The sequence below is a fragment of the Podarcis vaucheri genome, assembly GCF_965113315.1.
Source record: "Podarcis vaucheri genome assembly, chromosome: 11".
NCBI lineage: Eukaryota > Metazoa > Chordata > Lepidosauria > Squamata > Lacertidae > Podarcis > Podarcis vaucheri.
Window position 1 is genome coordinate 45,310,543 of NC_138749.1, and position 16,026 is coordinate 45,326,568.

Below are 16,026 nucleotides of genomic sequence, written 5' to 3' on the forward strand. Positions count from 1 at the left end.
TTTGTTAAATGATAACCTTTATTCTCAAAGCTGCCCAATATTCCTACATTTATATTTCTGCATTTCATTGTATATACTTTGTTGTGTAGTGAACAAGGGGAAGGAAGGAGATTAGTTGGGAGGGCTGCTGCTGGAGAAACACCAACCTAAAGTCTCTTTGGGACTACAGATTCCAAAGTTAAATCCCAGCCACTGTGTTTAAAACAAATAGTCATAAGAAAATGTAACTATTTTATGCATATACAGATACTTCAGCTGCCCATCTACAATAAATATCCTAAAAGGGAGGCTGTAAACTTTCATACAGCCTGATGAAATAATGATCCATGTACTCTCCAAGTCAGGAGATGGTATCCTTTCAAAATAAGTCCTGGAGCAAGGACAGGCAGCTCAGCTGTACAGATGGCACACACACAATTATTTGCTCAAAGCAAGTGATCAAATGAAGAAAATGGAAGCCAGGAGGCCATGTAGCTCTTGTATTTATCTCCTATACTGACAAGTAGAGAAAATAGGGAGAATAAAGTGAACTCCATGGGTAACAATGCAGACATTTCTTCAGTTTGTCCCTGGGGAATGTTTCTGAAGATCTTTATAGCCCATTCATTTTCTAAGAATCCCAAGCACTTGTAGCTCCTAGTTCATCCCCAGGCCTGAGATTTACAATAATGAAGTACAAGCTTGCCATCACTTCCAAAACACTGCAACAGAACAAGAAACAGAGGAGTTAAACAAATTCAATATTTAATTAAACCTATAAACTGTTGGGTCGCTATTATACAGCCTAATACATAAAGTGTCAACATTCTACTGAAGGTTTCTTATGAAATGCTGCCACCTGTTGACAACATACTTTGAAAGTTACATGCTGCATTTGCTACAGCAGACATGGAGTGAAACGGTAATCAAACTGAAACATCTTACAGAGCAATCCAGACTCCAGAGCAGGCAGTGAGGCTCACTGAACCACTGCTGCATTTGGAAGGGCAGGTAAAAGCCTGCTCTGGGCTATGCTAGCCTGAAGCTGGTAAAGCACTGCATCCTTTATTGGGCCCAAGTAGAGCTGGCTAGAGGGACGCGGGTGGCGCTGTGGGCAAAACCTCAGTGCCTAGGACTTGCCGATCGCATGGTCGCCGGTTCAAATCCCCGTGGCGGGGTGAGCTCCCGTCTTTCGGTCCCAGCTCCTGCCCACCTAGCAGTTCGAAAGCACCCCTAAGTGCAAGTAGATAAATAGGTACCGCTTTATAGCGGGAAGGTAAACGGTGTTTCCGTGTGCTGCGCTGGTGCTGGCTCGCCAGAGCAGCTTCGTCACGCTGGCCACGTGACCCGGAAGTGTCTCCGGACAGTGCTGGCTCCCGGCCTCTTAAGTGAGATGAGCGCACAACCCTAGAGTCGGACACGACTGGCCCGTACTGGCAGGGGTACCTTTACCTTTACTTAGAGCTGGCTAATGGATTCCAGGCTGGCTCAGCCACATTCCCTCCCTCTCTGGAATACCCTTTTATGGATTGATACTAGTAGGACTGTCCTTTTAGTGGGTGGAACAGAGAGCTCTGTGCCGGTGAAGTTGTTCTAGGTAGGGCAACCTTTGCGTCATCCAAACAATTGAATGGTGCTCTTAGTTCAGGCATAGGCAAACTCGGCCCTCCAGATGTTTTGAGACTACAATTCCCATCATCCCTGACCACTGGTCCTGTTAGTTAGGGATGATGGGAGTTGTAGTCCCAAAACATCTGGAGGGCCGAGTTTGCCTATGCCTGCCTTAGTTTCTAATGCAAAGAAGAGAAAAGGAAATACTTAGAAGCTGTGAATTACCTCATATAGTGTTCCAACTTCCTGGTCTGGTGAAGGAGCAAAAGACTGATTCACATAAATAAACTGTATGAGAAAGAGATACTTGGTAAGTTTTAAAGGAAGTTACTCTGTTTAAACAGAAAAGTTTTATCAGACAATATTCTCTCCTGTGTTACCTCAGCATCCTGTCACTGCAATTACAGGGCTAAGAGAAGAACAGTCTACAGCCAGCTATAAGCTGAAGGTTCAAGGGCAAAGAACCCAAGAATCATAGAATTGTTAAGTTGGAAGGGACTCTGAGGGTCATCTAGTCCTGCAAAGGCAGGAATCTCAACACGCTTCCCTCATCCAATTTAAACTATACTGGGCCCTGCTAAGCTTTGCAAATGTGTTAGTTTTATTGCTGCACCACTATGAGGAATAGGTCCATTAGTTTTATTGTTCAAAGGAGGAACCAAGTCTACCCATATTTACTGGCCTGAGGACTTAAGAGTTGACAGGAGTTTGCTCCTCCTCCAGCCCACCTCCAGCTCATAGCTACTTGAAGTCCTTTGATAACAGGAGTAAAAGAAAAGATAACTTGCCATCAGGATAACTGCTTGGCCACAACCGAAGCTCCTTTATGGATAGTTGCTAAGTGGCTATTTGTTAAAGCTTTGCAGGAAAGCTGGATTGGATACGAGTCCAATTATGTTTGGTGTTCATGGCTCTTGATCAAACATTGTGAGTATTGATTCAATATTAAAATATTCAGTTTCAACACAACAATCATTTCAGAACTGGGTTAGCATTTGTGAACTAAAACCACTGCCAGTATATAACACTGCACCCATACAACCATTTTCCTCTAACATCCATTTTTTCATAGTTCAAGTTTAATAGCTTCTATATTTCTCTGTCTTTTGTCATTTTTGACAACAGCATAAATATATAGCTGGAACCTCAACCATTCACTTGAATATGCCCACGTTACATTTAGTTTCAAGTTACATCCACTCAGGATCTCAGCTCAGCCTAGATTTAATGAAACTGATAGAGGTAATTCAAATATCTAAAGTCATTATTGTACTACTATGAGAAATAACCTTGGAAAAGCTTATCCATGTGCACAGTAGTAAACTTCCAGATAGATCTGGGGACTCAGAACTCATCAAGTATATATTTTTGAGATAGGTGGGGACAAACTAGAGGGAATATTTGGTGCCTTCATGCCCTGCCTGTAAGCTTCCCAGCAACATCCTACTCTGATTCAGCTCTTACGGATTGCTCTCTAATTCCTAAATAGGGAAGTGAGGATGTCACATACCAGCTGTTCCGAGGCCACTAGTTTGAGAAACTTTTTGATGAAGTCAATAAGGGCTTGGATTGTGCGCGTTCTCTCTACTGCCCATTTCTTGGTTTTCATTATAGGGGTATCCCCAACAGCCTTGAGCAAAACATCAACTAGAAAGCAGAGAACATTGCAAATGAGAACAAACAGAAACACAGCAGAACATGTCACTGAAGTATACTGAAAGAAAATCAATAAAATGTAGGAAACAAGGAGAAATGCAACAGAATAATTTGCAAAAATCTTATCATTGTAGAATTTATACACCTAAAATACCGCTGCTGAGCCCTTGAGGCTGTGCCCTTGAGGATATACATACATGGGTGTAGCTGGGGGGGGAGAGAGCTGTGTCCTTAAATCAAGTAAATAAATAGAAATACTTAACTAAAAGTAGAAATTGTAGATTTGGGATTTTTCTGAACATTTGAGGTAAAAAAAGTAATTTAAAACAACTATTGTTGAGACGTTTTGGTCCAAATTTGCTAGACAGAGCCAGAGGGAGGATGGTGACAAGTGGGTGTCCTGCCCACTCCTAACGTAAATAAAATAAAATAAATAACAACAACAACAATAATAATAATAATGTATTATTTATACACCCGCCCCTCTGGCTGGGTTTTCCCAGCCACTCTGGGCGGCTCCCAATCCTGGCTACACCCATGTATAAATACAATAATATTTATTAATACGGGTGTCATTTATTGGCAGGGAACCAGAAGAAATCATTTGATCCATGGAGGCCTGGGGCGCAGAGCAAGATCAACGGAAGCACAACTGGCAGGTAAGAGGGACAACAGATCGGGACCTTTTAGAAACTTGACAGCACAGCGTGAGCCCTCAGCCGTTCAGGGAGGCCTGCGATACCTGCCTCGGGCGACCAATACGACCCTCCCTCCCTCCCTCCTTTTCGGGGCGTCGGCCCTTTCGCGACCCGCCCTTTACTTTTCTTCCTGGCGTCTCCCGCAGGTTCCTCGGTCACCGGGGAAACGGCCGAAGCGGGAGCCGACTCCAGCACCCCCAACGTGGGCCCGGCCCCGCCCTCCGGGGCATCTTCGCCCCCTTCACCCCGGCCGCCCTCCTGAGGTGGGAAAGGGGCGGCGGCGGCGGCACCGGGCTGCTCCTGCTCCTCGCCCAGCTCCGACATAGTAACGAAACAGCGGAAGCAGCATCCCCAGCGGCGCTCGCTTTCATAGGCTCCCGCCGGGGGCACGTGACTGCGCCGCCGCCGCCGTTTTGTCCCTCGCGCGCTTCCGTCCTTGTATTTCGCGTCAGTCAGATGACCGTTTCTCTTCCCCGTCCCCCCCCCTTCTAATCTCGTCGTCACGTGAGCGAGGAGCGGCTCCAGCGCCTGTGGTGTCTTTCGGCAGAGGCGGGTTTTTAGGGGACCGGAGTCGCGGGCCTCGGACTGGGGGAGGCGCAGACCGCCTCTCCCCCCCCCCACCCGCCTCTCTCTTCCGGCTCTTCAGCAGCAGCTGCTCCTCCCTCGCCATGATTAAAGCCATCCTGATATTCAACAACCACGGCAAGCCGCGGCTCTCCAAGTTCTACCAGCGCTATGTGAGTGGGGGCGAGCGGGCCGGACACGGTGGCGGGGCTGTGTGGCGGGGGAGCTCCTTGCGAATGGGGTGGGGCGCCGTAGGTTCCCTTGGCACCGCGAGGCAGGGGCTCTTTTCCCCCAGGAGGCGCCCTTCGCTCAGGCGGCTCGGGTCCAGCGATACAAATATTCCTCTCTTCCCCTATGGCTTACTTTCAGGGAAATAATAATAATAATAATAATAATAATAATAATAATAATAATAATAATATATTATTTATACCCCGCCCATCTGGCTGGACTTCCCCAGCCACTCTGGGCGGCTTCCAAAAAAAGCTTAAAATACTGTAATACATCAAACATTAAAAGCTTCCCTAAACAGGGCTGCCTTCAGATGTCTTCTAAAAGTCTGGTAGTTGTTGTTCTCTTTGACATCTGGTGGGAGGGTGTTCCACAGGGAGGGCGCCACTACCGAGAAGGCCCTCTGCCTGGTTCCTTATACAGTGGTGCCCCGCAAGACGAATGCCTCACAAGACGGAAAATCCGCTAGACGAAGAGACTCGCGGAACGGATTAATTTCGTCTTGCGAGGCACCACTGTAGCTTTGCTTCTCGCAGTGAGGGAACCGCCAGAAGGCCCTCAGTGCTGGACCTCAGTGTCTGGGTAGAACGATGGGGGTGGAGATGCTCCTTCACTCTGCACATGTGTTCTCTGCCGGATTTACATATAAGCTAAGCAAGCTATAGTTTAGGGCTCCACTCTCTTGGCCCCCCCCCAAAAAAAAATTAAAGTAAAAAACCCGGATGTACATTTCCAAAATATAAGATAAAAAAAACAAATAAAATAAGACCTACATACAGCAGCAGTGTTTTGTGTTGTGTAGGCTCCTATGGTGTAAGTAATGGGCCCCTCCTTCTAGCCTGCTCCCTAAAATATCACTGGTTTGCTCATTTCTATATCAATTACTTTGATAAAACACATATTCTGTTATGTGCTAATGGCTTTAGATACCCAATAGGTCCATAAACTACCATATAGCATATATTCAACACAAAAAACAGCGGCAATTTGTTGTTGACAAAGGCAGCTGGACATATAAAGGGCCCCATTACCTTCAGTAGCTTAGGGCCTCATCAAACCTAAATCTGGCCCTGGTTCTCTCACTCCCTTCTTGGCATTTCTTCTCCCCCCCCCCCTTGGTGTTGGCACTGGCCCTTTCAAGCAGTGCTGCAGCTTGAAACTTGAATAAGATAATGGGGAAGTGGGGGTTGAGCAGGTAAACCCTGCCTTATATAACCGATAATGACTGGCACACACACACACCATTGGAATGGCAATGGTCATCCACTTGGGGGGGGCACCCCGCCTTATTGGGGGAGGTAGGGAGCGAAGGGGCCTCAGTCCTTAGGAGTCGGCTCCTGTGCTGCTCTGCATCACCTGCCAACCGTATTTTGGCCTCCGGGGCTGAAGAATTACTGGCTCGTAATAACCCACCATCACCAGCATGCCTTGTGAGAAGTTAGGTCTCTGGGTCATCTGGTTCGTGGCTGTCCCCGACAGCAGTGGCTCTCCAGGTCTGTGACACGTGCCTTCTTTTTAATGGAGATATAAGAGCATGATGTGTCGCCCACTAGAGGGAACAACCGTCCCAGTGCCTTAGCTATGGAGGGGAGGGGGGCTAGCTGGGTTTTCTTTGCTCCTGGTGAAGTTTCCGGAGGGGTGCCATTGAGGCTCCCAGCCTGTGTGCGTACACAAATGTGCATGGGAGTGCCAAGATAGGTCTTGGACCCCGGTGAAATAAAGCTTAGTTTCACCCTGACCCCTCTCCTAATGTCCTGTGCAAAACAGACATTGCCATCACCAGAGTTGCAGCTGCCCATCATGAACAACCCAACCAGTGGTTTCATGTAGATATTAGATGACACTGGGGACAGTGTTGCCCCTAAAATGAACTCCACCTATGCTTTTCAGTTCTGCATATCAAGACTAGTCTTAGTTCATGTAAGGGAAACAGCAAGCAGCTCCATCCACCTTGTAGCCATACTGCAGGACTGAAGAGGCAAGGAATGTTCCAAAGATGTTGCCCATGGATGTGCACGCACTCCAGAGGCCAAACACAAGTCCTTTGTATTGCTCTACTTTCCTTTGGACCACATCAGCGAGGCCGAGAGAGGGGAGTCTTCTTATATGGGTCACCCAGAACCTCCATACACGCTGTCCAGGCTTGTGCCCCTGGGAGATCACTTCAGTGCTGCTACCCAGCGGTTTGACTTTGCCCCTGGAGGCGAACTCCATTGTCTCTTGAGACAGACAGATGCCAACTACAGCAACAACAACAATGGAAGATTGAATAGTAATGGTGAAGAAAGATAAATGTTGGTGGCACAGGACGTTGCTTTGCTGTATTTCAGCACATTGGGCTGAGTGGTATGCGTAGGAGGATGGCAGCTCTAACGGTATTTTAGTGGGTAAGATGAGAAGCAGGTGATTATTGTTTGATGCAGAAGAGTTCTTATGTTGCCTGTTAGCTGATGCTTCCTTCTAATTAGTGACATGTGATACTCAGCCAGGCTTTGGGGTTATGGTTGGTATTGATCCTGAACGGTTAAGAATTCCAAGTTTGTAGTGTTTGGCACTATTAAATACACACACAGAGAAAAGGTACTAAAAACTGGATGTTTGTTAGCAGGGACAGAAATGTGTAGGGTATGTCACTTTTAAAGGTTGCTTTCCATATGACAAGAGGAAACATGGTGCTACCATTTCCAATCAGAAAATTTTGAGTATCCTTAAGTCTATTTTGTACTTGTGGTCGTTCTGTTTGTGCTATGTTTGCACATTGAAACTCATGTACACTTGCTATTCATGATGATGTATTTGCCGGGGGTTTTTAATACAAAGAAGTGTACTTGTAGAAAAGTTGTTACATGTCAACCCAAAGTGACTCTTAGTTGGTTCCTTTACTTGGTGATTGTCAGAGGAGAGAAGGATAGAATGAAAACTATGCTGTATAAAAATTGCAGAGCCACCATCCTTTGTAACTCCAAAAGTTATTATTATTTTTTTAGTCACTTTTAAATATTGCAAAAAGGTATGTATTTGCATAAGCAAAGCTCGTTTCTTGTGTTGTGCTAATATAGAAATATTATAATGTGGTAGAGTTGCAGAACAGCTTAGGTGAAGTAAGTGCAAAAAAACTTGCCAAGAAGGATTTTTAAATGCACCTTGTGAAAGTTTAAGGGGCTAGGTACAAATCTGATGTTTGTGTCTGTCTTTGTGCACAGCATCTTGCTTGACATGATGATTTGACTATGCTTCAGAGGATGAATATCTGTTTAGGTAGTCACTCATCTTTGAGAGTTAAACTAGAGGGATAGCTGTGGTAGTGTTTTGCAGTGACAACAATCTTAAGAGTTTTGTGGCACCTTAGACAAACAAATTTATTGAAAGTTGATGTCATAATAAATTAGTCAGTTCATAAGGTGCCACAAAACTCTGATAATGAATTAGAAATGAAAAAAAATGTGGCTGTGCAAAATATACTAGTCTAAAGTTTTAATGTAGTGATTTACTGGAATTGGATCAGTTTGTGTGTAATAAATAATTTAGTTTAAATGCTACTCTTGTCCCAAAGCAAAATCTGAGATGCTATTTGGATTCCCCCCCCCCCTGAAGTTTCAGCATTTCTGTATTACCCATTCAGAATAATAACTTTTTCCCCTCTTGCACTAGAGGGAGATATTTCTGTACGTTGATATTTTGTCTATTTCTGAAACAATGTGCGGTATGGAACAGTACCAAGGGCGTGTTTGCATGTGTGTGTGTGTTCATTATATATCCCTCCTAAAATGTTGCACCAAAATTGTTACTTAGAGAAAATACACTGGATAGGGATGGAGCAGTGCTTATGTTATCCAACTGTATTTAGAAATATAGATTGTTTTACTACCCTAGTCTCTTTTCCTCCCCAGAGTGAAGATACACAGCAACAAATTATCAGAGAAACATTTCATTTAGTCTCAAAACGTGATGAAAATGTCTGTAATTTCCTAGAAGGCGGCTTGTAAGTATCCTGAATTGCATTCACAGTTGTTAAAATGAAATATGAAGGTGGTGAAAAGTGTCCCACTTTGAAGACTTGGCACATCAACATTATTTTGATTTTGTACAAGTCCAACATCAAAACCCATGACATTTCCTGTAAAATGTTTAGGCTTGGAAGACAATGTGCATATTCTGCTGTGATGCTTACTTATTTGATGGTGGCCAGAATTGTCACTGGTGTCATAGGGTTGTATGGAGTGTTAGATGATGGGTAATTCCTCTGGTGGGGTACATGTGCTCCTTATGGGACAGTTTCTCCACCTTTGGTCCCCATCCTGCACTCAGCTCTCACCTGTGATTCCTAGAAGCTGTCAGCATGCAACAGCAGCCACACTCTGGGAGATGGCTTTGACTGGCCGGCTAAACCCAGGTGCAGATCTTCTAGGATTCAAGGTCCCTTCCTATGTTAGCAAGCACATGTTGTTGCATTAGGACCACCACTCTCAGCTTAATACACTGAGATATGAATGGTCCTTTTGTTTACCTGTCTCTTTGCATATACCCAAAGTAATTCAGTTAAGTCTCTACTTAGCTGTAGCTTTATGTTTTGCCTGAACTGCAAGCCATGGCTACCACCTTTAGAAGAAGGCATATATACATTCTTATCTGGCGTTGTCGTTCATTTGGTACCAGCGTAGTACCAGCGTAGGTTGATGTTTGTACATTATCTGTTATAGTGTACATTACAATGTTTGTACATTTTATATGATATAGTCTTTATTATGAGGAGTCACTGCCTACTGATTTAAATGGTTTTGACTTTAATGTGTGTTTTATTTATTTGACAACATGTGTTTACTGTTTGATTGTAATAAAACCATCAGAGTGGTTTACCAAAATACCCAGTACAATTATCAGTAAAAGAAATCAAGAACAAATATTCAAAACATGCAAAAAATAATTAAACTCAACAGCAAGCTAAAACCAGATTAAAACACATGACATGGATGCATGTCTGGGTGGGCTTGCCTAAAGTAAAATGTTTGTAGCAGGTGTTGAAAAGACTACAGGGAAGATGCTTGCCCCACGTCAACAGGCAGAGAGTTCCAATGTGTGGGTGCCGCCACACTAAAATACAGATTTCTTAAAAGTGCAGAAGGAGTGTTATGTGGCATTTGTAACAGTGCTAGTTGTCCAGATTGAAGTGGCTGAGTGGCCATACATGGAGTAAGGCAGTCTTGCAGGTACCATAGAATTGGAAGGGATCTCAAGGGTCATCTAGTCCAACCCCCTGCAATGCAGAACACACACAGTCTCAACACAGTTCCCTATCAAATTTGGGACCATACTGGACCCTGGTTAAGCTTTGTGCTAGCAGTTTTATTGCTGCACCACTAGGGGGAGAGGTCCCCAATTTTACCTGCTATTTTAAAAAAATGTTGTAGCTGCTAACAAATGCAACTCGGAATGTTGCAGTTAATTGTTAATGTTGATCTTGTTTTGTTTTAGATTAATAGGTGGATCTGACAACAAATTGATATACCGACATTATGCCACATTGTACTTTGTCTTCTGTGTTGATTCTTCAGAAAGTGAACTTGGCATTTTAGATTTAATACAAGTAAGTAATTTATAGAGGGTTTTGTATGTTTTTGTCCTGTTGTTTTTCTTTATTTTATCTACTAATAAAGAAATAAATCTACAATGTCCATCATTAGATGTAAGGTAATGAGATAAGTGTTTATTCCGCTAAAATTATTTTGGGTGAACTATTGTCTAAACTGACCTGTGTATTTGCTTGCCTGTAAGGCTTGACTTGCCTCTATATAATAATACTGACAATATTTCACAATACTAAGTATTAATACTTGTATGGGGAGGAAATTATTAACAGTGGCCACACTGTTGTATGTTTTGCTTCCAGTATTGGTGCTAGGAAGCTGATTGGGAGCTAAGTTTCTTACTTTGAACAGAAGCTCACTTGGATTGGATTGGCTCTGGAGAACCACTCTTAGAACAAAATATTGTCTGCATGTAACAACAGCTTGGAAAATAAAATATATTTCCCCTGGAAATGAGGCACTAGGTTTTCATGATATGCAAAAATAATCATTTCTGAAAGTGTTTCTCTTGCTATTCATTTTGTGTACATATGTAATCTGTGGTAATCAAGTGGCGTACGTTTTTGTAACTTCTCAAACCGATTCCTAAGGCAACTGTGTGCATGCTTGGGAATAAGACCTACTGAGCTTAGTGGAATGTACTTCTGAATAAACATATATAGAATTGTGCTGCATGCTTATTCTTTAGAAATGTGTTAGATATATAAGAAGTCAGCAGTTCAGGATGTGACTGTTTAACAGGGCCATGTGGGTTTTGATAAATACAATCTGAGTCAGGACCATTCTGGTGATGTGGCTACAGTGGTAGGACATGGAAAACAATTAAATGCTATATTGCTCACTGTTTGCAAGCCTGCAGAGCTGTTATCAGGCTAAAATGCCACTTTTAATGCTTAATTTTAATTACCATATTTTTTGCTCTATAAGACTCACTTTTCCCCTCCTAAAAAGTAAGGGGAAATGTGTGTGCGTCCTATGGAGCGAATGCAGGCTGCACAGCTATCCCAGAAGCCAGAACAGCAAGAGGGATTGCTGCTTTCACTGCGTAGCGATCCCTCTTGCTGTTCTGGCTTCTGAGATTCAGAATATTTTTTTTCTTGTTTTCCTCCTCCAAAAACTAGGTGCGTCTTGTGGTCTGGTGCGTCTTATAGAGCGAAAAATATGGCAGTTAAAGGAAGGGCTCATTCCATTTTGTTCCACAAGAGGGTGTCCTACCACAGCAAAACGAAAGGCTAGCTGTAGTGTGACAATCATTGTCCAAGTTTGAAATGACTGGAAATTTTGGTTGTAATACATATCCAGGGAGGCTTGCCTGGCGCCTTCATTACACATCTTAGGTACCAAGCAAAAACATTCCCAGGTCTTGGACTTACTAAACAATCTATGGTCTTTTAAACTGTGTGTTTGGGGCAGGATGTTAGGGATTTTTTTTGTCATTATGGTATGTATTTTTGTGTTCTTACATTGTAAATCACCCTGTGATCTTTGGATGAAGGTCAGTATAGAAATTTAATTAATAAGAATAACTATAACATAAAAAAGTAGTCATAAACAATAAATAAAACATTTACAAATACAAAACCAAACTGAATAATCTTCACATAAATAACAACGAAATCTAAAATAAAGATACAAAAAGAACAGCAGCAACCCTGCCCAACAACCCTCCCCCCAAAAAAACCCCAGTCTGCTCATGTTATGATGCTATGTAACCTTGTACAAACATGTTTTTATTAATTTTAATATTTTGTTAGCAAAGAGAATCTATTCAGTAATCTTGAGTTCAGAAATTTGTTCACTTTATAAAAAATTTTATGGGCGTTTCTCAGGAAAAATCTGTATACAGCTGTACTGGGTAACCTATTGTGCTTACTTAGAAAGGAAAGTCTAGGACTTTTCATATATGAGATGCTTTCTAGGTTAATCCTCAGGATCATGCCATATATCCCATCATGCTTCAAAATGCTTATATTTGGTGAGGCTGAAAGCTGGGGGTAAACTAGGAAAGGAAGCAAAGGCAGTGTTGTTGATGGGTGAAACTAAAACCTTAACCCATTACTTCCAGGTCTACAGTGTAGCTCCTAAAAATGGTTCATGCAACCTGTCAGTGCAGATGGTTTAACTGATAGGAATACAGTGGTGCCTCGCAAGACGAAATTAATTCGTTCCGCGAGTTTTTTCGTCTAGCGAATTTTTCGTCTTGCGAAGCACGGTGTCGGAAAAGTTTTGGAAAAGCTTCAAAAATCGCCAAAAACCTCAAAAAAGGCTACCACACCGCGTTCTATGAGTTGCTCCTCGAAGTCAAGTCGCAACTGTATTAAGGGTGTTAAGAAAAAGGAAACAAACTTGCAAAAAACGCAAGACGTTTTCGTCTTGCGAAGCAAGCCCATAGGGAAATTCGTCTTGCGAAGCAGCTCAAAAACCGCAAAGCCCTTTCGTCTAGCAGGTTTTTCATCTTGCGAGGCATTCGTCTTGCGGGGCACCACTGTAAAAGAGTTTATAGCAATAGAGAATGAAGTAAAGTTCCATTGAACTCTAGGGGATCATATGATCATTTCTATTTATCTAGATTGTTTTAATTGAAAGCTATGTAATCAGTGCTATTTTTCTAGAAACAGAGGTGCCAGAACTCACCGTAAATACCTCCCTTGTTCTCTTATAATAGCAATGTCACTCACCTGAGAGGTGCTGGAACTGAGTTCTGGCGAGTTCTGGCTGAAAGAAAGCCCTGGTTGTAATATACCTTGAAGCTTGGTAACCCCAATTTCCTCTTTTTGGTGCATATATAATGCATTTTCCCCCCTCACCGCTTTCCCCTTGTACTGAAGGTTTGTATTTTTTACTATTAAAACATTCTGGCAGAATCTTAAATGGCAATATTTGAAAGCAGGAAGAAAATCATTTTGATAGGTGCTACCCTGGTCCACTAGGAGACATTTAGTGATTTCAGGGGGAAATATTTTCTACCTAAAATTGTTCCCTTATGTTTGGGAGTCCAGTTGAGGCAAATGTCTAGCTTTAATGAACTCTGTTGCTCTTTCCCAGAACATTTTTATATGTTTTGGTTGCATATAGTTAGTATAAATGCTGCTTTTAGTAATAGCCTTATGTAGTCATGAATTAAATAAAGTAAGTTTCTGTCTCCTTTTAAATGGATTAATCTGCGTGCATTACTGCCTGTTTGTGGCAGAACATCATAGCTCCTAAATAGAAGCAGTATGAGGGTGCTGCTTGTATACTGCAAATGGCTCTAGTTTTAGCAGATAATAAAGCAACTGTCTAGAAATTTTAATGCGATGTTCAGGCAAGGCTTGTCTCTTTGGGCAGATGAGACTAAATGTTAAATTGGTTAGTCCACGCTCAAATCTGTTTTGTTGTTGTTGTCAGGTTAAGCATTTCAGCATGTCTATATAAACTGTGCCACACAAATTTGATAGTAAAGCTTTCAGACCATAGTAACAGACACAGTGTGAAGTATTTAAAGTAATAAAGTGTGAATTTTGTTTGAAGTGTGCTACGTTTGACTAAGGAACAGGAATGTCAAGCTGTCACATTAGTGAAGTTTGATCTTCAATAATGTACTTGGGATCTGCCAAGAGAATCCGCTGTGTTAACCCTACATGTTATACAGATACATTAAACTTCCATAATTCTTGATGGTCTTCTGTGTTCTGATTGCCACATTTACAGTTTGTCCATAATGGAATGATGGAGTTGCTATAAAACTTTGACCCCTTGCAAATTTTCTCCCCACAGGTATTCGTAGAAACGCTAGACAAGTGCTTTGAGAATGTCTGTGAACTGGATTTAATTTTCCATGTGGATAAGGTAGTGTGGTGAGCTGTTGTAACATGAATTCAAAATATTCTGTTGACCAGAAAATCACATTCTTGTATCTGTCAGAACATTTCCTTGTTCAAATGCCATTTTATATTAGCTAGTCCCTTTTTAACTGAATAAATATACCCTGAGAAATGAATAGTAAAATTCACATGCATTTTCGAAAACATAATTGCAGTATTGCTTTTGTCAAGTCAAACCTTCAGACCTCCATTTTACTGATCTGCTATCCTACACATGGTTTCCTTGCCTTGAATACTGCAGACTTACCTTCTGAGACTTAACAATGCATACAATTGTGCCGTAAAGAAAAAACTGGTGGTATACAGAAAACCCCTTGATTCCCTTGGCATATAGTCTTAATTCAGAATTGTAAGTTGCTTTTGACGTTTTCCTATCTGGTAGCTGCAGAAAAGCATGACTCAGGCTAGTGTATTGTCCATGGGAAGATAATTTTCCATGCAGAGAAGAACTTATTGCTTAGGCAGTAAAAACAAAAAACAATTATAAGAAAATTGTGTGGGTTGAAAACTTAAAAGTACTTGCCCCACTCCTCTCCCCCCCCCCAAGTTGTACAGCAGCTTGATGCTTGTTGAGAGAATGAGGCAGTGGAGGGAATAAGCTGCTTAATTCTTCCATTAGGGAAAGAAACAACAGGCCAGAAGTTTCTGTAAAGAACATAAAATTGCTTTTAATGATTGTCAAGATTTCTTCCACATGAGCATGACTTCTATCTGCACTGCCAAGTTTATAATAACTTGCAGCGGAAAGGCAGCTGGTTAAAGATACTAGAAAACAACTTTTCTGAGTGCCTGAACTGAACTTGCTCCCTTGTATAGGGAATTTTTCCCCACCCTCCGGCTTCACTGTTTGACACCTCTTATAGTTCCTCTGAGGCTATTGTTACTTCTTCCAAGAAATTAGATGTGGACTAGAACAGTAAATGTCTGTTTATGAAGACTAGCATGCTCCCCCCACCTTTTTCCTATGGGAAGTATTCCTCCTTACTAACGATTGCTAATTTGTCTCTACATCTGGGTTTGAAGGAGGATGAAAAAATTTGGCCTTCCAATTTTTAAGAACATTTTTTTAAACACTCTTCCACCCTGAAGCCGAAATGTTTTCAGTGATGTGATATCTGAGCAATCTAATATTTCTTTGCTTCCTAGGCTAAGTCTTATTTCCCCATGGCTTATGCCTTCCCTCTTTTGTTGATTTCTGCAGATCTGTTCCTTGCCAAGGTATTTTGAAATAGGCAGAAAAACAGCTATTGGGATAAATCATGTAAACTAAGTGCACTTACCCTGATTTGCGCAACTTCAGCGAACAGAGCCCTCACTGGAAATCATTGTCCTGGAATGTTCTGTGTAACTTATATACAGGCAGCTCCCCATTTATGCGGGGATTGAGTCCCGCCCTGCCCCCTTGCGGTGTCGAAAATGGTGTGCGTATCAAGTGTCACACACGGGCCGCTTGTGTGCAAATGGGTAGTTGCCTATGCTGCATTTGAAATGCCAGAGTAGTTGCATATGTTGCACAGTTATGCTTGAAGCAGATACAATACCTGAAATATGCAAAAAATTATTCAGCTGCATGCAATGTATGCTAGCCTGCAGCCAAAGCACCTGAAGGTTCTTGATTTTAATGATTTAATTTCAAATATTTTTGTACTATACAAGTGTGAGACCCCATGTCTCATTTTACCGGAAAATTTTCAATGTGGCAGCTCCCTGAACTGGAGGATAGTATTTTATTTTTTTAAAAAAATAGTTCTACTTTACATTGCATTATGAGTTAAAAACATGTGCTGACAGTGTTCTGCAAATGTGAAAGCTTTTATAGATGAGGAAGAAATATCCAGT

General features: G+C 42.1%; 2 protein-coding genes across 4 annotated transcripts in view; one reads left to right on the forward strand and one right to left on the reverse strand.

The window, feature by feature from the left end:
• ATG12 (autophagy related 12) lies at nucleotides 1–4,355 on the reverse strand. Its single transcript, XM_082191685.1, has 4 exons — nucleotides 4,067–4,355; nucleotides 3,101–3,237; nucleotides 1,816–1,878; nucleotides 1–701 (listed from the first exon to the last, which is right to left on the reverse strand). Exons 1-4 carry the CDS (start codon nucleotides 4,266–4,268, stop codon nucleotides 642–644), a joined length of 462 nt encoding a protein of 153 aa, XP_082047811.1. The 5' UTR covers nucleotides 4,269–4,355; the 3' UTR covers nucleotides 1–641.
• Nucleotides 3,774–16,026, forward strand: part of AP3S1 (adaptor related protein complex 3 subunit sigma 1) — a 24,743-nt gene continuing 12,490 nt past the window's right edge. The window contains exons 1-4 of one of the 3 annotated variants that reach the window (XM_082191672.1): nucleotides 3,774–3,905; nucleotides 8,630–8,721; nucleotides 10,212–10,323; nucleotides 14,081–14,152. In XM_082191672.1, coding sequence (XP_082047798.1) covers nucleotides 3,858–3,905; nucleotides 8,630–8,721; nucleotides 10,212–10,323; nucleotides 14,081–14,152 — 324 coding nt within the window. In that variant the 5' untranslated portion in view covers nucleotides 3,774–3,857. Of the gene's footprint in view, nucleotides 3,906–4,458; nucleotides 4,682–8,629; nucleotides 8,722–10,211; nucleotides 10,324–14,080; nucleotides 14,153–16,026 lie in introns of those variants that run through there. The other 2 variants (XM_082191673.1, XM_082191671.1) reach the window with 2 other exon arrangements.

Bases quoted from the DNA above. Each gene is read 5' to 3' on its own strand.
- ATG12 (XM_082191685.1), bottom strand. From the start codon at position 4,268: ATGTCGGAGCTGGGCGAGGAGCAGGAGCAGCCCGGTGCCGCCGCCGCC. The intron at 1,879-3,100 runs GTATGTGACATC...TTTCTCATACAG, and splicing joins TAGTGGCCTCGGAACAGCTG to TTTATTTATGTGAATCAGTC. The intron at 702-1,815 runs GTAATTCACAGC...GTTCTGTTGCAG, and splicing joins AAGTTGGAACACTATATGAG to TGTTTTGGAAGTGATGGCAA.